The sequence below is a fragment of the Vidua macroura genome, chromosome 4, assembly GCF_024509145.1.
Source record: "Vidua macroura isolate BioBank_ID:100142 chromosome 4, ASM2450914v1, whole genome shotgun sequence".
NCBI lineage: Eukaryota > Metazoa > Chordata > Aves > Passeriformes > Viduidae > Vidua > Vidua macroura.
The window spans coordinates 44070701-44096379 of NC_071574.1; the positions used below are offsets into that span (position 1 = coordinate 44070701).

General features: G+C 35.1%; 1 protein-coding gene across 26 annotated transcripts in view; it reads right to left on the minus strand.

Moving 5' to 3' along the window:
* Positions 1-25679, minus strand: part of PCM1 (pericentriolar material 1) — a 41715-nt gene that overhangs the window by 10366 nt on the left and 5670 nt on the right. For 6 of the 26 annotated variants that reach the window (XM_053975157.1, XM_053975173.1, XM_053975167.1 and 3 more), the window contains exons 4-32: positions 25012-25284; positions 24318-24488; positions 24027-24143; positions 22608-22796; positions 20523-20700; positions 19458-19567; positions 18816-19032; positions 17360-17558; positions 16905-17081; positions 16001-16158; positions 15576-15790; positions 13874-14025; positions 13663-13792; positions 12838-12972; positions 12199-12392; positions 10867-11064; positions 9754-9976; positions 9488-9633; positions 8381-8571; positions 7033-7216; positions 6031-6389; positions 5352-5510; positions 4506-4562; positions 3167-3339; positions 2958-3086; positions 2255-2375; positions 1803-1940; positions 1424-1557; positions 229-363 (exon numbers count right to left, since the gene is read on the minus strand). In XM_053975157.1, coding sequence (XP_053831132.1) covers positions 229-363; positions 1424-1557; positions 1803-1940; positions 2255-2375; positions 2958-3086; positions 3167-3339; positions 4506-4562; positions 5352-5510; positions 6031-6389; positions 7033-7216; positions 8381-8571; positions 9488-9633; positions 9754-9976; positions 10867-11064; positions 12199-12392; positions 12838-12972; positions 13663-13792; positions 13874-14025; positions 15576-15790; positions 16001-16158; positions 16905-17081; positions 17360-17558; positions 18816-19032; positions 19458-19567; positions 20523-20700; positions 22608-22796; positions 24027-24143; positions 24318-24488; positions 25012-25284 — 4962 coding nt within the window. Of the gene's footprint in view, positions 1-228; positions 364-1423; positions 1558-1802; positions 1941-2254; positions 2376-2957; positions 3087-3166; positions 3340-4505; positions 4563-5351; positions 5511-6030; positions 6390-7032; positions 7217-8380; positions 8572-9487; positions 9634-9753; positions 9977-10866; positions 11065-12198; positions 12393-12837; positions 12973-13662; positions 13793-13873; positions 14026-15575; positions 15791-16000; positions 16159-16904; positions 17082-17353; positions 17559-18815; positions 19033-19457; positions 19568-20522; positions 20701-22607; positions 22797-24026; positions 24144-24317; positions 24489-25011; positions 25285-25679 lie in introns of those variants that run through there. The other 20 variants (XM_053975170.1, XM_053975166.1, XM_053975163.1 and 17 more) reach the window with 19 other exon arrangements.

A 25679-nucleotide genomic window follows, 5' to 3' on the forward strand; every position in this document is an offset into this window, starting at 1 on the left:
CTGAACACAGCCACAGGCCAGAGATAAATCTCTCACTACCTGGCTGTGACAGAAAAGATGTTCTGTGTACAATAAATCATTTGTTTAGGAACAAAGGCAATACCTCATCACTGTATCAAAGGTGAGGGAATGGCAGCTATGCTATTCAAGGTGTAAAATACAACTTCAGAGAGTTGGCTCATTAGCCAACTTAAGTGCTGCAAAACAGAACTGAAAAAAACTACTAACCTGAAGTATACTGCCAAGCTGCTTATGAAAGAACTTCACAAATTCTTTACTTTCATCATTTTGTTGCGTAAGAGTCAAGACCATACGTCTTACTGATGTCAGTAATTGAGAAGAACACACTTCATCCATGTGTTCCTACATAAGTATTACAGAACAAGCTTTGTTACCACTTCAGAAGAAAAACTAGCCATCAACCCAAATACAGAAATTAATTTATAAAAAAACCACCTGTCCACTGTAGGAACAGCACACCACAAGAAAGTCCTAATCAATCTCATAAACACCATACTTCATGAATGACTGCTTGGTCACAACACACTAAGATTTATCTCAGTTTTCCAGTAGATGAATACTTGGCATCTTATAATGTTTGGCCAAGCTAAGAAGCTTCATATATCGTGGCTGTGTACACAAGTGTATTAAAGTGTATATTAAGATATCTACTGTTATATGCAGCCTTAAAATTGCAAATAAAAAACAAGTCTTCAGGCACTCTGACTCTGGCATGTCAACAATATACAGTTTTTAAACTTAGTATCACCAAATACCTTATTAGACAAACCTAAGCTTATACACTATGCATACTATAAAAGGGAACAGGGAGATGCTTTAAGCAACTCAATTTTCTCTGCTCCTTACAGAGAACCTTGCAAAGGAGAACTATGACTATTTCTCCTTCTTTAAAGAAGAACATTTCTTCTTTGTAGTCACAGAATTTAAAAAGCTCTCAACAACTTTAAAGATACTTGTAAACAGGAGAAAATAATGCTAAAAATCAACTACTCAGAGGTATTTTTCAAACATACCCTATTACTGTACATGTAACAGTTTTAATTAGTGATTTCAGTTCTGTCTGCAAGACCCCAAAATATTTCAGAAGTACATTCTCAAACATTCCTATATTTTATTTTGTCAGCTCCAAAGCAAGCAACCTCTATTCTTTTTTATGTCAAGTCCACCTGCCCTATGAACTCTAGAAACCTCACCATTTATTTCTCCTATTAAAAATTACACAGAATCTTTCTGTGGAACATCTAATTCTTTCTTCATTTTCAGCAGAGTCTGCAACTGAACACATTTATTGGCAGCTGTTTCTAAGAGGCAAGTTTTAGATTTTAAATAATGTTCTTCTGTGCTATTATACAAGTGCTTTTCTTACTCTTCTAATTCACACCATATTATCAAGACCCCTTACCTTCAGAAAAGGAATGACCTCTTTCATAATTGCTTTAATCTGCCGGTCAAGCTGCTGAGTATCTATACGAGGACATGGAACTGAAGAAACATCACCTGACTGTGGCCCAGACTGACACTCACCAGTACCTGGACCTTGTTTTAGTAGAAAAAAAAAAAAAAAAAAAAAAGCAGTACATTTAATACATTACACATTACCACTTAAGAAATACCACTTTCAAAAACTTATTTTAAAAAAATAAATCTTATTTCCTTAAGTATGTAAATATCCTTTCAAACTTTGCTATGTTTTTAATATAAATAAAGATGAAAGTAATTTAGCTTGATAGTTACTATAATTATTTTCTAAAACTAAGCAAAATATATGTATATGTGCATACCTTCTAATTTAGCAGTAGAAGCACCCTGAAAATTACTAGAGCAGCCCTCAGAGTCAAGGGTACTTTCAGCTTCAACTTTCATACGCTCATATGCCCTCATCCAAGACAAAGCTTTATCTAAGTGAATCACTGTGTTGCCTATATTTAGAATAAAAACACTTTTTAATCTAAATAAAAATTTTTCAGTTGATAGACAAATAAACAATGACTAAAATGACTTTAAGGCTCCAAGTGTTGAAATCTACATATAACTAGTTGTAATATTTTATTATACACTTTAATAAACTCAGTATTTCACAATTAGCTGATTTAATTATGTTTTGTCTTACAAAACATGTAATTACACACTAAAAATCAAATAGCAGTGTACTAAAATGCAGACAATTGCAGGCATTTAGGGAGGGAGGGAGGGAGGAAGGAACACTTAAAACACTAAGTCACATCATTCTCACCAAGGTCATCAGTAGCAAAGGGTTCAAAATTTGAAGAAGTAGACATAATACTGCCATTGTCTGCATCAGGTTGTTCACAATCTTGACATGCTTCTGTAGAAAAGTTCTTGCCAAAAGTTTCCTTAAAATACCACACAAGTGAATACAAAGAAGGAACACACCATACTCTCACAGATGTGTGAACAAGCCCACAATTCTTTTCAGTGACTTGTGGTATCAGGGTTTGTCATCAGACTGCCTGACTGGGGAACAACCCTACTTTCAGGTAATAAATTCATCAGGTTAATCTACCATGCTTACTTCAAATACTTCAAGTACAAAACATGTAGGAAACTGTACAGAGGTGTAAAGTGATTTCTAAATACAAAAAAGCAAAAAATTTTGGAGAATCATGTGAGCAGTACTTGCATTGACCTTACTCAGAAGAGGATTTTGGCTCTTTCTGAATGTATCAGTTTCCAATTTACATCCCTCTCTACGTTTCATTCACCCCTGACAGGCTCATTTGCAGTACTGAGAATCCTACCATATTTTATCACGTTTGCATTGATTCTCTTGCCACTAGTTGTTTAGAAAAGTCTGTGTAAGTTGATACTAATTGTAACAAAATTCAATCCCTAGTATATTTCAGTAGACTAGCATACATGTGTGCAAACCGAAATACAAGAACATCTGCCAGTAGCTTCTGAATTTGAAAACTTACATCATCTGTAGAGGCAAGGCTTTCACTAGGAGTGAGTTCAGAATTTGATGCCACCCATGTTGTAGAATTCAGTGATTTTGCACACTTTCCTTTTTCATTTTTCTCACATAAATGTCTGGTCACTATATCCTGGAAAAGATAATCTATGCTGTAAAAAAAGATCTAAGGTTTGCTTGATTCATACACAAAATCAAAAATTCTGTGCGTACCTGTAAAGCATATAGAGCCCTTTGCCTCAGATAATCTGTATTTAGCAGCTGAAGCTCATGGAAAAGTTCAATAAGAAAGTGGGGACGAGACTCATTTTGAGAAATAAGAGTTGCAACTTCAGAATAAATTGTGTCTCGCAAAGCTTCAAACATAGAAAGATCACTACCAGTTTCTGCAGGAAAAAATAAAGGAACTTGTTAAGTCCTTGACAGGCATCCATTTAGCAGGCTATCAGGCATGCAAGTTATGTGTATACAAATTATGTCTCAATCATCGCAGATTCACTAATATAGCTGCTTTCATAAAGCTTATTAATTTCCTGCAGGGCAAACATTCTTAAATTATACCTTATGCAATGTTCAATATATAAATATAGAGCAATTGTAAAAATAATTTTTCTTACACTTTTGAACAATACCTTTTGAAAGTATTGTTTATAAAAGAAAATATTGCACACAGCACAATGATGCTTTCAGAAGAGGTATTAAACACTGAAAATGGAGTTTTAAGACATTTCAAGAAAGATAGTGAAAGGCCTCAGGTTTATATAATACAAGCAAGTCTCAGGTTTATATAATACAAGCAAGTTATATAATACAACACAAGCAGCATTAAGAAAGCTTTAGACTGAACTCAAGAAAGCCATTCTTTCCCAACATAAATGCTACATCCTTATACATGTCTAGTATCACTCCCAAGTTCATAAAAAACCTCCTACCCTTAAACCCTATTACATGTAAGACAGTGTGTTGCCTAATAAATCTCCCATTAATTTGAAAATTAAGGATTATCCTTGCATCACAACAATCCAATAATTACATACATTATTTGGGAAGTGCTGAATGGAAACATAGTTAAATTTGGAAAACTCAGTTTAACAGATGTGTAATTGTTAGTATTCAAGTTAATGAAGTTATTAGCAATAGAGCAAACATTACTGTGCAATTTGATTATCTGCAAGTTTTTAAGCACAGGCAATCATTTTCAACCTTTGAAAAGTTACCACAAATTGTTTCCCTCCCCCATTATTAATATGTAATAGCAGCTTTTAAACATACTAAAAATGCCTACTCAAATGAATTTTTTTATATATTATCTACCTCCATATTTTCTATTTGTAATTGTTACTAATCAAGAACATGGTAACCACATTCTCCACAACTGTAATTCAAAGCAGTTTGTAGTGCTGCACTTTCATGCAAGGTTACTTCTCTTGTCTTGGTTATAGAGAAGGTGCTGCAATAGCACTAATCTTGAACATCTGCTAAACAGTGAGTTACAGGACCAAAAAAAAAAAAAAAATAGCATATTGTTGAAGCTAAGCAGTGAATGCATTACCTGGCGCTTCAATGCATGCATTTCTGTTAGACTGCTGCAGAATTCTCCTAGCATGCGCTGTAGGAAAGTGGGGATAGACAGTGATAAACACAAAAATGCGCACCAGAAATAAAGACAGGGTCTATACAAAACAGCAGGAGGAAGACTGCTTAGTCATCCAAACCACATCAGAGCTGCTTATTGTGAGAATGAGAACTTGACCAGGGAAGTTTATTACGTACACTAATAAACAGCTCTTAGTGTGGACACAGCTACACTGGCAAAGCTTTATACTGTGCTACAACAACCAAAATTTCTGCATCTTCTAAATGAAACAAAAATATTGGCAGAACCAAAAAAGGCACGGGAGAGAGAATTTTTATGATCAAGATACAAGAAAAGCAGTGCAGATGGCAAAAATGTAACTGTTTATGTGATGTTAAAGGACTGAATTTGAATGGTATTTGATGGAGCTCATTTAAGCATGAATAGGAAGAAGACATGTATGCAGTACAGAATGTAGTTTAAACATTAAGCAAAGTTTCATTAGTTTTATAGTTACTTTCCATAAAATCGCCAACAAATGGGTGAGAGATTGGCTACATTTTTGCTTGTTGTACAGTAACAGGTTTCTAAATTGCTTTAATCAAGTATTTAATATACAGAAAGCACCCAAAACCAATTAATATCCAACTTTTTACACATTTACAGTTACAGCATTCTTAGAAATTAAAATGTAGACTCCACATGCTAAATATACAGTCCAGTCTTCCTGTCAAAACACACTGCATTTAAATAACACACAAGGAACTAAGGTCCCTTACTCATATAAGTTGACAAAATAATTAGACATTTAGAAAAGAGTACCTGAAGACATTTCTGTAGATCTACTGTATTTAATTATTTTTTCCAATTGTTCCTGATTCCTTTTGCTGAACACCTTTGCATGAACCACATCATCAGAGTGTCTGCTTTTATTGTTCTTGCTGGGTTCACACACACTAGAGGCACTTGCACTTTCATAACCTAATGGGAGGAAATGAAAAGAAAGAAAGAAAGCAACAGCTTACAAAATGTTTTATTACTTTAGAAAATTTGTTCAAGAGCACTCTTTAAAGTTGCAAAATACTAATGAAGTTTCCTATACTAAAATCTTCCTCTGTATAGTGAAGCCATACAGTAATACTAAATCCTCAGCAACCACAACAGTAATATTATACTAACTAGTACTGTCCCTCTCTTCTCAGAATTTTAATGAAGCATATTTTCCAGCAAATAATCTAGTTTGAATATGAAGACAATGTAGAAGAATCTCCTTGTTATTTTAAATCTGCACATATCTGCATCCAAGAAACTCTCAATCAGTTATTTATTTTCTATTTACTGAAATCCTAAAAAACCTTATGCAATTGTATTATATAAAATTAAGTAATTTCAATAACTTATTTTTATTATTATAGGTACCACTTATGGAGAGTAAATTCTCTGGAATGTAATGATTATAATCCAAGCCATGTTTGCTACAGTATCTAAGATTACAACCTACCAGTACTTTTAATTCTGCCTTTTAGCTGAGAAGAACTCTTCCTCTTATTCTTGGATTTGGGCGTTTTATCTTTTGATGCCAGGCTTGCTTGCGCTGATGCTTTTCTAGATCTAAATGTCTTTGTCACAGTAGTTGGGTCTATTGGATCAGGCATGCTACTGAAGCTCTCCAAAGACTCTTCATCAAACTCTCTTCTCCGGTTCATATCACACTGATTTTTATGACTAGAAGCAATGTTTTGTACTGAAACTGCAAAACCTGCATTCAGCTGAGACTGATCATCTTTCTTCATTTCTTGGCTATCATCAAGCCAAGTTGATCTTTTTTCCATTTCCTCTTCAGGTTGTCTATGATTCCTTCTGTCAGAAAAGACCCACAGACCAATCTCAATATACCATAACCTAATCTCTCAGATAGAAACATCATGTATTACCAGGCAAACAGTTTATCCATAATGCAAATTATCTTGTTACTAAGACATCAAATGAATATTGAAAAATAAAGAATTCTAGAGAACCCTTCCAAATGGTAAATGGAACTTCCCATCTATCTATTGCTGGTTTCAACATGAATATATTTATGCAGCTACTGCTGTGCTCAAATAGTACCACAGGTCAAAACATTTCTTAAAGCAACATTCAGTACAATCTACAGGAGCACAAAAAAAAATAAGCATTCACTGAAATTACATCCTCTAGTTATTCAAATAACTCAGTTTCAAAATAATCCCACAAACAAAATCTTACTCCACTTACAGAAAGCATTAGAAAACCACACCAAGATTGCATTTGATTTTAAAATTTTCATGAAATGATACATTAATATATAGAAAAGCAGAACACTACTGAAAATATGAAAAAAAAATAAACTAGAAGTTATAAAAGTAAAGCTCATATAGTAATTGTATGACAATAAATTCCCTTAATGAATGATGAATTCCCACAAGCCCCAGAAAAGGGAAGAGAAATTATTAAAGGAGAGCTACACTTTAACATTCAATACCTTTGTTTTTCTCCTCCATTAGAGGAACTGCTTTCAAAGGGTTTGGGGAATGCCATATACTCAGTTTTCCCAGAAGTATTAGGATCTAGAGGATGTTGTTGCTCCTGCTGCTCACTGCTGCGTGGAGAAACATTATGTGCAAAATCTCCAAAACCACATGGGAACACTGGATTACAGTTAATACCTACAAAGTAAGCAAGAGAGTCAGAAGATACTACCTCATTTATTTGTGTAGTAAAATTCAAATTCGAGACATACTGTGTGGCAGCATGAAATTATGAAGCAAAAAAGTGGGGAAGTAAGCAAGAACTGTTTTCATCCTGAAAGCACTGTAAACAATCAGAATTTATCTTTACTGCAGGTTTTGAACACTACTGGATACTACAATCCCATCAGTGGAGATCAAGGTCCTTCAAAAAACAAACTCCAGTAAAGAGCTCTTAAGAGTGAAAGTAAAAATAACCACAGTTTCAAAAAAAAGGTAGAATTCTGTCTGCCTGAAGACCTTACCAATACTTCAACCACCATCAAATTGACAAGAAAATTCCAATGGTTCAGGTACTTATAGAGCCAAAGAAGTCATAGATTCATAGTACTTCAATTTTAACATCAGAATCTTTATGGAAGTGGCAAACTGAATATAACTCTTCTTTTGGGCAGGTTCCATGTAATTTAAAAAATGTACTCAAACGGAAAGCAGACTCTGCAGTTTGAAAGTTCTAATCTAGATCTATGCCTATTTCCTGGTTTCCTAATAACACTGAAATATATTAAGACAGGTTTGTTTACCTTGAATTATACAGTAAAATACCTCCGCTCTTTTTCTCCAAATTGAACAGCAAAGTAGATTAGAGAAAGAGATAGGGAATACTGTATCCAAGTCAACAGTTACTGTATAACTCTGATGGGAACAAAAATTGGTTAACATGCCTCATATACAGGCATTTATAACAAACAGTTGTTCAGGGAGTTTGAAGTTCTAAGAAAAACTGAAATAATTACCAAGTGCCACCTTCCAATGACATGGTTCACTTAGAACATGAATTGCTGAAGGTATGTAAAAGCTTCAAACACTGCTTTTTGTATGCTGGATGAAGAACATTTGAAACCTTACATGGAGTGAGTACTTTCAAGTATAACTAACTTCATACTGAGAGAGTCTTGCTCTTCATGCTCAAGTACAAATATAAAATTATTCAGCAATAAACAGTAAACTTCCACTTAAGACCATTTCAATATAAAGGAAAAGTGACTGAGTTTCATTAAGTTCATATAACAATTTCAATTAAATGAGAAAATGTAAATTTTTTAAATTCATGTTACTTCTCACACGTGTAGTAATACTCACCTGGAGCAAAGGAAGAAAAATTAGTAAATCCTGGAACACTAAAGAGGTTCACAGGTTGTGGAGGGTAGTTGAATGGACAGAAAACAGGAGATGGAGGTGGAGGTGCACTACTGCCTCTCTCCTTTCTTGATGGTTTTTCTTGACACTGTTGTTCTTGTTGCTGCATAAGATCACTTAACATTTGTTTCAACCTTGAAAATAAAAAAAAAAAAACAACTTTGAGAAAAAAAAGAATATTATGGGAAAACCGTACATTTATACTGAAGTAATTTGAGCTTCATATTATTTCTCCTACACTATGTAATATATGTAAAGAAGTGCTCTATTTATCTTATAAAAAAATCTCAAGACAAAAATTACTTATATTTAATCCTGAGTTGGTTTTAAATCAACTGCTCTGTACTAGGGGTCATGCATACACATGTTTAAAACATCCTTGTAAGAATAAAAAAATCTGATTACATACTAAAGAAATAAGCAAGCTGAAAACTTGAATAGAAACAATCAAATATACAAAGTATTTCCAGAACTGAGGTTAAAATTAATTTTAAAAACTGTGTAAGAGGACAGCACCTATATATCACTTACCAAATACAAAACAGACATGAAGAGCTTCAATTTTCATGCAATGAATTAAAATGACTATTACATCTTTTTTCAAAAAAAGATAATTTGGATCCCGGAATCTTACATTCCATCATCCAAATGGAAAGTAAGAAGCACAAATTGCAACTGAAAACACTAAGAAAGGACAAAAAGCTTTTTTGCTGTATATTACCATTAGAATCCATAATCTTGCCAGGTAGTCTAGCGAAGACTACAGACACAAAAGCGTATTAGAAAATAACTACTGCAACAGATTTTTGCCAACTTTTGGCTCTCTTCAATGAAGATTACTAGGAAAGTACTTTTAAAGGAGTTAAAGTGGTGGTGGGGGAAAAAAAGACAACCAGAAATGCTGCACACAATTTCAAAAGCTCATAATCAATTTAGAAGTTCAAGAGTCTCATATTTAACCATTATCTGTAATCTTTTATTCCCATAACCATGTTCCTGTTACTGAAGCATTTAAAATTCCACAGTTAAACACTAATACAGTGAACAAACCTTTGGACATTATTCTGCTGCCAATTCAGTTGAGTGTAACACTGGTTTAACTGATGCATAATAAGATTTATTTGTGAAGATGCAACATTATTTGGCATCATGCTGTAGGGGCCTGTGAGCAAAGTCTGTAGAAGGCAAGAGAGGGTCTGTGGAAAGAAAATATGTAACAGTGACCAAATCACAAAAAACAGATTCTATTGGTAGAAAGAGTTAGAAAGAGAATAAAAGGCAAATAAGAACAGCAAATAACCGTTCTTCATATGTACCTGCTGATCCTGCATCAAAGTCTGACAAATGCTGACACTAAATTCATGCTGTTTCTTCAACTGATTGATCTGCTCTTGCCATTGTTCCTTTTCTTCTACATAGGAAAGTTCAGACATCCACCGAAAATTCTCCTGACGCCGCATAGTTATGTTTTGCTGTTGCCTGGCCTTAGACACTGGACGATAATTTCCATCTGCTGAAAGGGGACGGCAGTTTTTCCACCTGAGTTAGGAAATTTTGAAGAATGAGGACAAAATCAGATAATTCAAACAACTAATGATACTTCCATTATTCATATTATGTTTAAGTTGTACATCAAAAATTCACATGGCACAGGCCAGCTAATCACACATGCCATTTTGTCAGTCCAACATAATCCTAAACAAACAGGAGCCCCCCACCTAGGTATTACTGTCAAAAAAAGAATGGCTAAGCATGTATGTGGGTCTTCAGTATTTTCCATTACTGCTAACATTTTCTCAATGAAAATAGAAGCCACCAACATAATACATTGACAGGTCCAGCCCCTGATTAGCCCACTGTCTGCTAAAATCATTTTGGTATCCAAGCCAGAAAAAATAACTGCAGATACATACATTATTTTTAACATGGCATTTTCATTTAATCACACAAATGTTATGAAGGAAGTCAATCAGGTAAACAAAAGTTAAAATTATTCACAATAATTAAGAAATAGTTTTCACAACTACAGAAGCTAGCAATTTAGAAGGAAAAATTTCAGAATTAATTTAACGCTCTGAACTACTATTTTTGAAGAGACTGATCACAGCAAAAATTTCATACAGACTGGTTATCTTTTAAGCTGGTTAAAAATAAATGGGAACATCAGGAGCCACTGCCGTACAACTGGAGTGCTCAACGGCAGATTTTTAGTAAGACTGAAAACAAAAGAAATCACCAAGTCAGTTATATGCATTGCAGCTACAAAGATTTAGACAAGAAACTGCCACTACACACAGCCCCCTAACAAGCAGAAAGATGTTTTCCTTTGCTTTGAGGATGTTAATGAAATTGTAGTTAATGAAATGCTTCTTCCACCCTCTTCCAAATACACTCAGACAAGCATCAGACCAACAAATAATGCTACTAACCTATCTTTGTTTCCTTTAACAAAATAGGCATTTTCTGGTATGTTGTTATTGGGATAAACAGAGAAACTGTAATTCAAACTTGATGCATCTTCTTCCTCTTCTTCTGCCTGACCAACTCCATCAGAGAGATAACAGTCTTCATCTCCATTTTCTTCCTCTAGGGCACATTGGGTAGAACCTCCCCAGGTAGCCATTGTCCTAGTGAAAATTGCAGGGTCAGAGAGAAAAGCGGTGTTTGGAAAAAGAGTATTTTTTTTTTCAATTTTATGACGAATTATTAAAACAATCTGTTGACAATTGCAAGTCTATCTGCAATTAATCAAGCTGCACCAAAAAGAAGTAAACCACTCTGTAGTGTACCCATATTGTCAAGAAGGCCATTAGCAACCTTGCCTATACGAGGAATAGTGTGGCCAGCAAGATCAGGGAAGTCATTCTTCCCCTGTACTTGGCACAGGTTATTCTGCACCTTGAGTGCTGTGTCCAATTCTGGGCCCCTCAATTTAGGAAGGACGTTGAGATGCTGAAGCATATCCAGAGAAGGGCAACAAGGCTGGTGAAGAGTTTGGATCACAAGTCCTATGAGAAGTGGCTGAGGGAGCTGCGGGAGCCTGGAGGAGTTTTAGGGGAGACCTCTCTACAGCTGCCTGACAGGAGGGTGTAGCCAGGTGAGGGGTCAGCCTCATCTCCAAGACAATCAGCAACAGGACATGAAGACAATCTTAAGCTGAGTTAGGGAGGGTTTAGGCTGGACATTAGTGATTGACTGGGCATTGGAATGGGCTGTCCAGGGAGGTGGTTGAATCATTGTCCCTGGAGGCATTTAAGGAAAGACTGACAGTGGCACTCAGTGCCATGGTCTCATTGGCAAGGTGGTGTCAGGTCATAGGCTGGACTCGATCTTCAAGGTCTTTTAAAACCCAGTTGATTCTGTGATTCTCACCAATGCAAACTTGCATTCTGCTTCTAATACTGGGACAGATAAATGAAATTACTGCCTGTTTTGGAAATGTATTACTTTACTATGCTATAAAATGGGTAAAGATGAAAAAAAAAATACTCTGATCTTTTGGCATTTTCCATGCATTTTCTTCTTCTTAGGTGATTCTTTTCCCCACTGGTAGAACAGAAGAGACTAAATATGCTGGGAAAACCCATAAAACTGGCAAGTTGCTAAGTAACAGTCACTTCACAAGTCAAGAAATTAATTTCCTGCACTGTTAAACCATCACATTCAGTGGTCAGATGAACACAGGAAACTGCCACCAACACTGACATCCTATAAACAATGGAAGCACCCATTGATGAATACAGATTAACTTGTGCTCTTACTTTTCAGTCCTGCTCTGCTGTGGAGTACACTGAGCTTCTGACCCTTCACTTTTAAGAGATGCAGCAACAGCAGATACTGTTTCTGCAAGCTCTCTCCTTCTCTGATCTTCAGCCATTAAAGCTTCAAGCTGCTTTCTTCTCTGTCGCAATTCTTCTCTTAAAATCTCATGTCTTCTCATCTCAGACCATAACTGCTTGCAGTAAAATGGAAGAATTAGAATATAATGCTAGCATAATTTCAGGAAAGAATAAGTAATATCCAGGTCAATATTAAAGACAATTTCAGGGGAAAAGGTGAAGAAAGATGCAGAGATAAATCAGGTTTCAACAAATACTTTCATCATTTTCTCAAAGGATGACCTGCCTACAGTATATGATATTCAATGTTCATGGTAAAACTTCAAAATTAATTCAACTTTCACATTAATATTTAGTAACAATTGCTGTATTTGGGGAAGAATATCTTGCCAGTTCAAGTCAGTATTTCCTTCTTTCTAGAAACAAAATAAAGAAGTTATACATGCTTTGTTAAAATAGCTACTACTCCACTCCCCAGGCCAGCTACTTAAAATGTGTCCAGGCAACCTGTAACTTCTTTCTAGACCCTTTTTAAGTCACTGCATATCAGGTATGAAATACCTCATTGCCTATTGGTACAGATTCATCACACTCAAATAAAGGCTTGCCAGCTGTGTTACACTCATTCATGGCTGGAGTTGATGTTGTTTGTGAAGTCTGTCTATTTGCTGGGCAGTTACCCAGGCCAGCTGACAACTGAAAGAGAAAGCACAATGGCAAAATACAATATAATAGCTTTCTAAAACTTACCTGCAGTTAAAACCCAAAACAGTTAAAGTATTATGAGGCTAGAAAGTCAGTATCCTGGGAAAAGGATTTTTGAATCAGGGCAAAATACTTATTTCAAAACTTACCTAGGAATCAACAAAACTTAATTTATGTATTATTATATAATGTTCTAGATGCACAATATTGATAATTTACTGCTCACTTCACAGAAAGAAGTTAAATCTTCAAAGAGCATGAAAAACAGTAAAGCCCTGTAGAGTTAAGTTAAAATGCACCAAAGTGTTGATCATGCTTATAAGACACAGCACCGTTCCAAAATATCAGCAAATGACTACTAAGAGAAGTAATGAAGCAGTGACTGACCAGTATGGACAGACAAATTTCAGGCTAAATATAATACAGAAGGTTCTGTATCTTTGAGGACTCTGTCAAGGCTTTTGAAGACAAACCACAGTGAAATTAACCACTGAACAAGAACCATTGAAAAGTGAATGACATAAGCAAAACTCAAGGTTTAAAAATCCACCTACTTATAGTATACAAGTATTACCAATTTTAAGTCTTTTTCCAGTTTTCACAGGGAAAAAATGGTGAGCAAGATATTTTATGTTTCTTTGTTCAACACCTTAAGACAGCAAATAAATACATTCTACCTACCTGAAGGTCAGGACAAGCTTTCTGTAACACTTGAATTTTTTCCTGGATTTCAAACAGTTTTCTTCTTTCTTCTTGTAACTGCTTAAGCTCCCGTTGCTGCTGCTGAAGTTTAGCTTCATAGAACTTCTCTCTGTGCAAATAAGTCATCCACATGTTACTTGGCAAGAAGTTGCCTAAAGCACAGCTCTACCGTCCTCTGACAAAGGCTTACCTTGCTTTTTCATTCAGTCGCACATCTTTTTTTAACTTGTTGGAACTTGCTCGGACATTGTTTGGTTGTTGCTTTGTCTCTTCCACCTCACCCAACAAGTCACCAATATTAGATGCATTTGCAATTGCTCCTTGAGGTTCTGGATCATCATCCTGAAAGGATGTCAGAAAGGCAATTAGACTATTTCCAAGTTGATACAAAAAAAATTTAACATATCTAGTTTGTCAAGTTTGTCTAGTTTGATTTTTTCAAAACTGATCAGTTTGAATAGCTTTATCTTTAGTACAAATCAAAAACTGAGAAGCCATTATCTCCATGGCATCATGACTTTAAGATATATTGAGTTAATGAGAGAATTTAAAGTTATTTAGCGCAACCTCAACTACTGAAACTTCCACTCTAAATACAAATAATTTGTCTCATTTTGGAAGCATAAACCACTTGCCTGTGACTCAGTGGATGGAAAGATACAAGCATACGAAGAAAGAACAAGGAGGAACAGAAGGATACTGAGGTGAACAAGACTGCTTATTTACCACAATCAGTGAACTTAAATATTAACAATAACAAAACTACTCTTGAAAACTGAATCTGAAATATTTTTGAGAAAGTCCTACTGGTTTTCTATTCTGCTTTTATTTTTTTCATAATTTCTGTATTTTCAGTTCTCAAATTGAAAATATGAAAGCCGTAGCCACTGCTGCTTTTGTTTTCCAATGTAATAATTCCTCATAAAGACTCTGCTAAACAGGAGAGATCACTGTCAACCAAAAATGACACAGCTCACAGATCTACTGTATCTTTGCTGAGATTACATAACAAGCCTTGGAAATATGATTGAAGATATGCCATTAATTAGGCTATTTATCAAGGAAGCTGCTGAATCATCTCTAATTCTGATTTATACCACTGCACAGTTAGCATCTCTATAGTGACGATAAAAACCAACACTGATCTAGATGCTAAGAAATAATACAGGAGTATTATCTTGAAATAACAATATTGTGTTTATATTGTTGCTACTATAAAACATAAGCTCCAACTGAGCTTGATTTTGAAGTTCTCACATAAAGCCTTTTCATTCCTGATACATTTAATGTATTCAGTATGCAGACATTACAGCAGATGGTACTCAAATGTGAGCATTCTGAAGGGACATTAGAGCCATGACATTGTACTACTAACATCACTAAATTAGCGTGAGATATTCTATATTAAAAACACTTCCAACTTATAGCTGGGCCTCAAAACTCTCAAAATAAATAAAACCACTGCCTCCAAACCAAAGTACTGCAACATCTAAAGATTTTCATGAAAAATGTTCCTTGCTGATTGAACAACGTTCAAAAATCTAGGGTTCAAAAACCTAAACATATTGAATGTTCAGTATAACCTTAAAAAAGTCGAATATTTTTAAAAATAATACCGATCTACTTCTTGGTTTGTATTTTGTAATCCAGGGCTAAGGTTAAATATAAAGACTACTGTTCTCTTAGGTTACCATCCTCCAAGAAAATCCCTGAATTGAATCTCAGAAGTAGCACCTTTGAAATCAGAAAAATCAAACAGGATCTCTTTTTCTCTAGACTATAAATAAGCATTTTAAAAGCTGCATTAAGCAATTTTTCCCTATCAGAAGGTACAGATAACATGAAACAACGAATGATAAATTTTTGTGCACAAGTTTATATTTACAACATACCTGCACCATAGCTGCAAGGTTTTGTAACTGTCTAAGCTTCTGTTTTGCAGCTATAAGCCTATTGATCTTCTGCTCAAACTCGGCATCTCCAGCCACATCACCCAGGCTGCTTCTGTGACTAGACATGGAATCTTCACTAACTCGATCTTCTTCCACTTCATCATCTTCACCTTGGGGTAGATCGAGGTGTTTGTCATTCTCCCTATTATGACAGTCTGGAAACAGGAAGAGGAAACAAAACAATACCAAAGACACATTACTGAACTTCTGCAGTCCACTGTAATTACTGGACATTAGAAAAAAAATAGCTTAATGATAAGGCTCTTGAGTATTCTGCTCATCAAACAACAATCTCCAAAACTCTGTGCAGCTATCAGAGCTATTTGCACTAAGAAGTAAAATTATTGCAAGATTTTAGAACATACCTAAAGCAGAAGACATTTTTAGAGTTCTTATATTAGCAGCAGATCGGTTGTTTATTTCACAGTCTGTATTAAGATGTCTTCCATCTCTGTTATTAGTTCCACACTGTACATTTGAGTTGCTATTTATTTCACTCCAAGTACTGATTCCTTGAGGGTTTCTAGGGTGAAAAAAATTACTCATGTTAACTTTTTAAAAAATGGTATGGATACAATTTTACTTTCGTTGTCTTCTGCCTAGCTTTTTTACGAATAGGTGTTCTGACCCCTCTCCCTAAAAAAATCCAACAAAACCCCCAAACAAACAAACTTCAACTCCATATAAAATCTGTCCAGACATTGGGAAGTTTTCCATATTCATCTCTCCAACAGATTATTACTTTTACAATCAAAGCAGCTTTAAATTATGCCCTGCTAGATCTGCAACAATACATTAGGTCTTACAGGTATATATCTACATTATAAAAGCTTTATATGATGCACAGCTAACTGACTGTTCATTTCTACCAGGTGAAGATCCTCAATAAACGCAGATGCCAGACTATAGCTGTCAATGCCTCTGTAAACTGATGGGCTTTTTTCTCCAATTCTCTAGTCTAAGCCTGTAATTTTCTAGTGGAAATCCATACACATAGTTAAGTACTTAAACCCAGAGGAATTACAGATTTTTGAAGTCTTATAGTGATTTTCTACATGTTCACACTTATCTAAATAAATAAGACACCAAGGATTAGATAATTATTAGACATCTGTGTAACAGTTACCGCAAATTAAAAAAAACCTGTAATTTTGTTAATGTAATAAGCACACATTTAAGTTACTTCTGGTTGACTAAAATAAAGTATTTCAGGTTTCCTGAAGCAACAACTCAGCTACAAAGACTTTGGATAACAATAAATACAACAACCTAATATTTGTAACAGGCTGTGGATCCTCATGCTCAGAATCACTTTCTGATTCTTCTGTTTCTTCCTCCTCCTTAGTGTTTTCATTCACAGCATCTGTCATCATATCAGACGTCTGCTCATAGTAGTGAACTAACTCACGTAACTCATTCAGTCTCTTACGAACCTCATTTAGCTTCCTGAGGAGGAAAAAAAGAGTAATCTGTTTTGCCACTCATCTATGTAGAGTTGTATGTACTTTAAAGTTCTTAGAGTTTACTGCCAGTTTCCAAGCTGTAAGAACTTCACACTTGAAGCTCTGAATTCAGTTAACTGTATTAGATTGTTTACTAAGTAGTCCGTAATACTAAATTAGGTAGATCAAAAAATGGAAATAGTTACTTAACACAACTTATTAAAAAAGTAACACTCCAAATTACTAAAACAAACACTGAAAAAAAAATTAAAGAACTTTTACTGAAGCTTTTCTGTTGGATTTAGATTTTCATCCTCTTCACTCTCATTTTGAGAAACCAGGGAATCAGGAGGATAGGGAGCAGATGCCAGACTATTTGTTTCACCGTTGACAACAGTTACTATGCCTACAGGACCAGAAGCAGCTGAAGTTGTACTTCTTTGATCAACACTCCTTTGAGGAGAACCTGAAGCAGGAAAAACTACAGAAAAGAAATACAGCTTATGTGAACAATTCATAACAAGGAATCTGCTTAACTGAATTAAACTAATTAACTAATTAAACTGAATTAAACTATTAAAATAATGACACAAAATATTATCAATAGAACAAAACAGCAGTTAATAACTTTCTTTAGCAAAAAAACCTTTTTTCTTAAGTTTCATTGTAGGCAATGTCAGTAGGCAGTGAGTAATAAGGTAGCTTTTGTAAACAAGATTTCAGTTATTCCCTTTTAGCTTTATCAAATGTCAGAAGTAGAAGCTTTCACGCTATGAATCTGCCCATAGAGATTTTTCAAGGGTTTACTTAGGGCTACATTGCTTTTTTATAAAAATTTAACATTTCTGAATTTTGATCAAAAGAAAAATCCTAGCAAATTTTTCACCTCTGCTAAGTATTTTTTGTATATTTGCTGTAAAACAAACTGGATGTTTGCTTCTTCCAGCTACATGAAATCATATCCCAATATGTTCATATTATATGCATTAAATACATACAGAAAAATTGGGGTACAGTTACATAACTATTAAATCAGCATGTCTTTCTCTAAGTGCATGCTTCAAGGCCTCATTTCACAATGCTAACCAGAATACACTGTGATCACCCCTCAGAAGCTTTCAGCCACAGGACAAACGTCACCAGTATGCATTGTTAGAAACAGAGAGCGAGAGCAGCAAGTGGACAGGTCTGCATCAATAAACAGAGCACAAAGCCATTAAAAGAAAAGGCCAAAGCTCTAGACCACTCAGACAGGTAAGGCCCTCTAGAATGGCCTGTGATTGAAGTCCCTGCCATGAGCGCACACAAAAGCCTTTTGACAGAGAGGGAGCAAAGCCATATTGCCATAAAGCTACTAACACATGAAGTGCCAAGTACACAAATGCAGACATACTGTGATGAAAACACACAAAGCTCAAGTTCATATGGCTCTTTTTTTCACAAGCCAGATGTGTCACAGACAAGCCTTGAAGAAAAAAAACTCATCACATCCTCACATGAGTCATCTTCAGTATTATAAACCAAAGTGCTAATTGACACTCATCATCGTTACTTGTAGAGTTTTTCATTAAGACAGAAATTTACACAGCATTAATACCATTTACGTTAATATTGCCCAGCAGTTTTTATCACCTGCATTTCACTGACCAATTGCAATCTGAAAGACAATGTTACAAAACATGCACATTAAAAACATGGCATTCATGACAAAAATACAGTTCTGCCTATATTGACTTACAGGAAGAGTTATTTAGATGTTGGTCACGAAGTGTATGAAGTTCTCCTAATAGTTTGTCCATCTTTTGCTTTTTACCCTGCAACATTCGCATCTTGTTAAAAAGCTGAGCCTTCTCATCTGACTGGTGTTCAGACATTGAAGAGTTTCTGCTTTGTGAAATCTCTCTGGTAAGTGAAAGGCTTTCTGCTTGCCTTCTATTGTCAGGCACAGACTGTGTCTAAAAAGAGTAATTCCATTTTATTCAGAGTACTACAATAAAAGGTAAATAAATTGTAAGAAACAAAAAGCTTTCTTATGGACCTTCAATATGCAGCACCAGAATCAACACCAAAACAAATATTATAAAGGGAAATATACTGAAAACACTCTAATGACATCCCAGTAATATACTGAGTTAATAATTAAATTGCAGTAAAGAAACTATTTCTCTAGACCTCCATGAAAACCCATGAGACTGAAAGCATAGATCAGTCAGCTAATAACCCCTAAGAATTTTCAAGTTTGCTGAGTTTTCCAGTCTGGGGGGAACTCTGATAACTTCACTAGCAAATACAGATGAGCAAGACAAACACTGAACTGCACTGTTAAATAGAATAAAAACTGATAATGGCAAAATCTATACAGTACAATCTCAGGACTAACCTGTGAATCATGAAGTTGGTTGTGAAAGCGTTGAATTAAGTCATTCAATTCTTCATTCAGTTCTGATGTAAGACTCACTCCTGAAACACTACCTGTAGTTTCTGTTACAACTGGGCATATGGAAAAAGGGGAAAATATTTATATTTTTCCACAGCAATGAAATAAAGGCTATTTAAATAAAAATGTGTGGTTTAGCAACATCAATATACTGATCCTCTGAAAATACAGCACATATTTTTGTGTCCTTTCCACCAGCTTTACTCTTGAAAGTTGCCTTCTGCTACAAAAATACTAATAAGACAACTCGAGCTGCTTTGTAAAGGACCATACAAAAGGACTTTAGGCTTGCTCTGTGTTTTGCTGAAAAGTTCAGAGCAAAATGAAAGCAACCAATTTGTCTAAGGCTGATAGAAACTTATTAGAAATAAAACTACAATTATTTAATATAGCTAAACTGGCAACAGTGGAGGTAATTTCCATAATAATAAATTAACAGGACACCAAGCTTTCATAGTTGCAATATTTACATCTGCAAATGGAGTCTTGGAAGTTCTTTCTTCAAAAGGTTTTACGAGAGAAATACATTTAAAAGAAAGCTTTTTGCCTCTGCCTCAAAGTTCATATTCAAATATGCAAGTGGCAGTTGAAAGACCCAAATAATTCTTCCTATTTTCCCTCAAATAGAAACCAACAGCTCATAAGAAAAGTCAAACACAAATATTAATTATTTTCCCCAGAGATTATGACTTCATTACACACAGAGTAAAGTTTCACTGTTTTCAAATTTTGAAAACATTAATTTTGCCATAAATTGAATTTGAATCTTAACATTGAGTAGACCAATTCTTAGGAGAAAAACCTACACTTCTGGGATTTTACAGGTAAACCACAGTAATCAGCTCTGGGATTTTAAACGACCCATCATTTTATAATGTTACATGGTCAACTCTTCAGAAAGAGGCTTTGCAATTAAAAAAAACTTTTTAATGTGTATTTCACAATTCCAGCTTTCATCATTCAGTCAGCAAGCTAACATAATATAAGAGACACCATCTTTTCACATACCAGAATCATCCAGGACAGCAATCGCTTGCTCTGCTTTATGCTGCAAAGCAAGAAGAGCTGCCTGTCTTCCTTGAAGAGCCTTTAATTCCTCCTGCTGTTGCAGCATTCTTTTCAATAAATCATGCTGTTTCTTCAAGTTCTCCAACTCCTCTTTAGCTTCCTGTTGAGGATCTCTGGCCTGCAAGAGATGGAGCAACATTACTGTAACTACAACCATTTACCTGTTGAGAACTAGTAAAAGAAGTGTCAAAGCAAGAAAAATGTGCATATAAATTAACAGCCTGGTTAATGGAAAAAAGTAAACAGCTTCACCTTTCTGATAGTTCTTTATCTAAAAATAAACCTCAGACATCCAACAGGAAGAAGCCTGTATCACCAAGACATGCTTATAGGTCCTGAGGGTTTAAGTTTTCTTTTTCTTTACAAAGCTGGTCAGCTGCCCTGATGTGACCCAAAGACTAACCCAAGCCTCTCTCTGTCTTTTAAATCATAACAGAGGGTATTAACCTTTAAGACTGCTAAAGGTAAGCAAGATAAGGCATTGCATCATGGAGCTATATAAAACACAAGATGGCAATTGATTTACTGGCCTAAAATCTCTAAAATTTTCAGAAGAATGTTTTGGGCAGTAACTCATTTCTAGCCTACAATGTGTTTAGTTCTGTGTGCTGTATTTATGGCATTGATACTAGAATATGCCAGGTTTGGGTAAATCAATTTCATAACAAAAACATGCATAGACCTTGTCTACACTGTTTTCAAACAATATTTTGAAATAGTTCTGAAAGAATGAAAGCATGCTGAGCAGTTAAAATATATTAAAACTCAGTTATTTTCCTCATCCTACGTTAATTAGGAGCTGGAGATTTGCATCAAAACTTTTACTCAAATTATTTTAATGAGACATCCATAATTAAGATCCTGATCCTGTCTGAAGTTGCATAATTGCACTTTGCACATGAAATAAGGGAAAATAAAAAGCATTTACAAAGAACACTACTAACTTGAAAGCACAATCTTCTATCCACATAGTATTAAGTTTCTAAAGTAAAAAATTCAGTCCAAATACTCTGCATCAGATGTCAGAACAGAAGCAGACACCTTATTAACTAGTTCTGGGTACTAAGGAATGCTCAACTTTTCAGCAGAGAAAGCTGAAAACATTCAGAATTCTAAACTCCTCGAAGTGTCACTAAAAGATGCACTGCAACTAACACTGATGACTGCTGTTCAACTCTCACCTTTCATATAAACAGCAGAGTAGAGTCAAAATAGATCACACACTGAAATCAGCACAGGAGGGAACAAGGGTATATGCCTCAGCCTCAATCACCTATTAAATAATCCAGGCTTTATCTAAAGCACCAAATTGCTTCAGTTCATGAAAATTGCATTAACAAGTTTTTCAAACTTAGTTCTACAATTAGACTAGTAAGTTTGACAGAACAATAAAGCCTTTTATTTTAGGGGAAAAAATGACTGAATTTAAGACTTTTTAAAAATTAAATCACAGGAAGGACAACGATATAAAAAAGCTCATAACAGGTGAAAAAAAAGACATTTTAGACACTGCACTCCTTGAAAGCTTTTCCCCTTCCAACCAAATATTTATATCGACAACTACAGAAAAACATTTGCAGAACAAGTTAAGGCTACTCATTTCTAATTCATCTTCTGTATTTGGTATTAGTTTAAATGTGTATTGGCAGACTATTAGTGTAACCATGACAAGTGTCTGAAAGTCACAATTACAGCACGTTTTCCCAAGAAGGGAACAATAAAACTTAGAAGGATGATCTACATAAAATCATAACACCTGCTGTACAGAGTTGCATCAATGCTAACTTTCAATGCTAACAATTCAGAAGAAAAAGTTGTGAAACATTTCTATTCAAAGAAAAAAACATTCTAGGCAAAGAAGACTAATTCAGTGAAAAGACAGCTGGATACAGATACGCAATCCAGTGGGAACATTCACTGTAAGTAACAAGTACATTTGAAGCAATTAATAAGGGAGATGGGGGAATGGGGAAGACTAGCCTGTATAAACCCTATTTGAGGCTAAAGTAACATTTGGAAGTGTACCTTTGAAAGCAATCCATGATCCTGGCTATTAATCCCACAAGGCCAGATTTCCCTGTCATTCAGAGCAGCTCTCTCACTTTTCACTTTAGGGCTTGGTGTAACATCAATGTCTGTAACCTGTTCTTGTGAAGCTGAATTCCCTAGTTTGTCCTCAATGCAGGGCCGACAACTCAAACTAAAAGACACCTCCTATATCGAATAGTTTAGTATGTTAGATTTTAAAAATGTGCCCCAACTTAGCATGCATTTTTAAGTTACAAACCTACCCACTTTATCTTGTCAAATAATGAAAAATAATATCTAATAACATATGCTAAAGAGCGAAGACATTTTTAGTCATTCTTTGAATTTGCATAACAATAAAGCTCCATATAGCAATCAACATTATACAACCAGAAGTATGCACTCTGCATGTAAAATATTCAAGCTGCATATAAAGAGAGCTTAGATGTAAAATTAAGAGCTAAACAAAAAACTTAAGCACAAATTTTGCAAATATTGAGACAATATGAGTTTACATGGACACTTCTTAAAAACCATACCTTTTTCTGCATTTTCCAAATTTAATTTTTTTAAGTTAAAAGTGCATCTTCCATGTCTATCATTTCATTTCCTTACAGAGATAGAAAGAGTTCTTATAAAGTGAAAAATAATTACAAAAGCTTCTTAATGTTTTAACTGTTTTATTTCCAAGCAGGTAAATTCTCCTTATCCATAGGACATTCAGTGTGCTAACTGGCCAGAAAGAATACCTGCTCTCTGGTACTTTTCCTCAGTGTAACAGAAAGGAAGACACAAAACTTATGTTATTAAAATGCTTTAGTATCTACTACAAGACATGTTTACCATGTTTAAAAAAAACAACAAAACTTTTATAAATAGAAAGGAAGATTGGACTGTTTATCTCAGCACTAAATTCAGAACACATTTTCTGAAGAGGGGCCCATCTTTCCAAAAAATAAGAGAAACTTCTGTATTAGGTCAATACCTCTATCTTATCACTAAAAAGATGCTTGGACAATGGCCTACTAATGATACATTTCTAACTCTCCCTTCACCCAACACCCAAAAATTTTCCCCACTAACAGAAACAAACCTAGAGATGAAAAACTGTATAGAAAGCTATGTCTTCCTAAACATGTGAGTCAATTCTCTGCCAAAGTACACATTTAACTCTTCATTGTATTTTGAAGAAAGAATAAAGATTTAAAAGAGTCTTCAGATTGTTGTGACAGAATCATTACTATTTTTCTCATATTAAAAAAATAAAGCCACACACGCATGGACACCTTCTGAACAGAGTCCTTGGGGATTTACTATTTTTCAACTGAACTGCAGATGATGACACTATCATAAGACCCATGAAAAAAACCAAAATGAAGCCCTCATGTCTACCTCAATTGCTAAAAGGCAGCTTACCGTGGTATCTGAAGCCTCAGACTGCACATCAATGTTTAGCGATGTGCTCTCACCTACAGAACCAGATCCCACAGCTGAATCTATAGTCCGATCATCATCCTCCTCATTTTCTCTAGCCTGAAATATTTCATTGGCACAAATCAAAAGCTATATAAGGGGCAGTAAAAATGACTTATGGAAGGTATTACATACCAAAATCAACACCCTCAGTAGCACCATCAAAACATAAACGGTCAACTCCTAAAAAAAGCTTACAGTGCAGAAACAAACATATTATGTTCTCAAACTTACAAGCATCTTTTGCAAAAATTTCAGATAGGATTTCTCCTGCTCTTTAAGGTCATCTATAAGGTGTGATAAACGCTCAACATTGGCCGATCTTTCATTTTTCTCTACAAGATCATCCCGCATGGAGCTGGCCTTAGCAATATAGTCGCGAATCTGAACTAGTCTGCTCACAATCTGCAAAGACACTGAAGTTACTGAATGCATTCAGCTACAACTGCAACGTATTCAATGCACAAGACACAGTGATAGCAACAGCAAAGGAGTAATGAAAGGGGGATATGTTAGTACTTTCACTCCTCTGAGCACTCTTCCACAAGTGGTTAAAAGTCAACAGCCTTTATAAGGATAGATTTACACATGCGGGAGGTTGCAAGGCTGAAGCACAGCTTCTGGTCAACACAGGCTAAAACACAACTGAGCTCATCAATAGAGGAAAACAGTCAACTGTGAGAGAACTTTCAGGAGCCATATAAAAGGGAACCAATCTCTAAAATGAAAATTTTTATTACTTCTGTTACCAACAAGCAGATTTCTAAAGAACAGTAGATGATTAAGTTTGGTTTCACATTTTCTTCAAGTTCCAGAAGAGTAGGAAGTAAAATATTTCCAATAAAGATTAATACTTTGAAGAAATTTAGAAAGCAGCACTAAAGATTAAGAGTCAATATTTTGTAGACTATGTAGGCTGTGTAAATACCTGGCTACTATCCATCGCTTGTTCTCCCCTTCCATCTTCTTGAGCAGACACTTGACAATTTTGCAAGAAATCCTTGCTTAGAGCAGCTCCAAACAACTCTTTACATTGCGCTGATACCCCACCTTCCTTTTTTTGGGAACCTGAGGCAGGATCTTTGCTTTTGTTAGTGTTAATCTGCAGTGACAGGAAGTTGAATGGTTTTTTGTTTTCATTAAGTTGACGTTTGTTATTAGCAGCCGTTGCCCTGCCTTGAGAATCACTTCCAATGCTTCTCTATATACAAACAAAAGAAAGAACAATTGCTTTACTTTTTCATCCAATATGTTCTCAAACTGCTTTGTTCCCCTGCTTGTATTACTATTTCTACAGTATTATTAGACTAATTTTAAAGTTACCTAATCAGTCACCAATTGGCCAAAAGTTAGCTGAAGACAGTGCCAATAATTTTTTGCCACAAAGTTTTCAGAAAGCAAATCCATCCTCCCCAAACAATGAGAACCAAAAACATTCTGTAGTTTCTCAGAATTTAGTTCCTCATTTTTGCTGTGACCTCGACCTTTACTGTAGCGAAAAGCATTCTACTTCTACAAGTACATTTGAGAAAAGAACAGTAATAAAAGAGCAACATATTCCTGTGCAGAACATAAGACCTCAGAACTTCAGCTTTT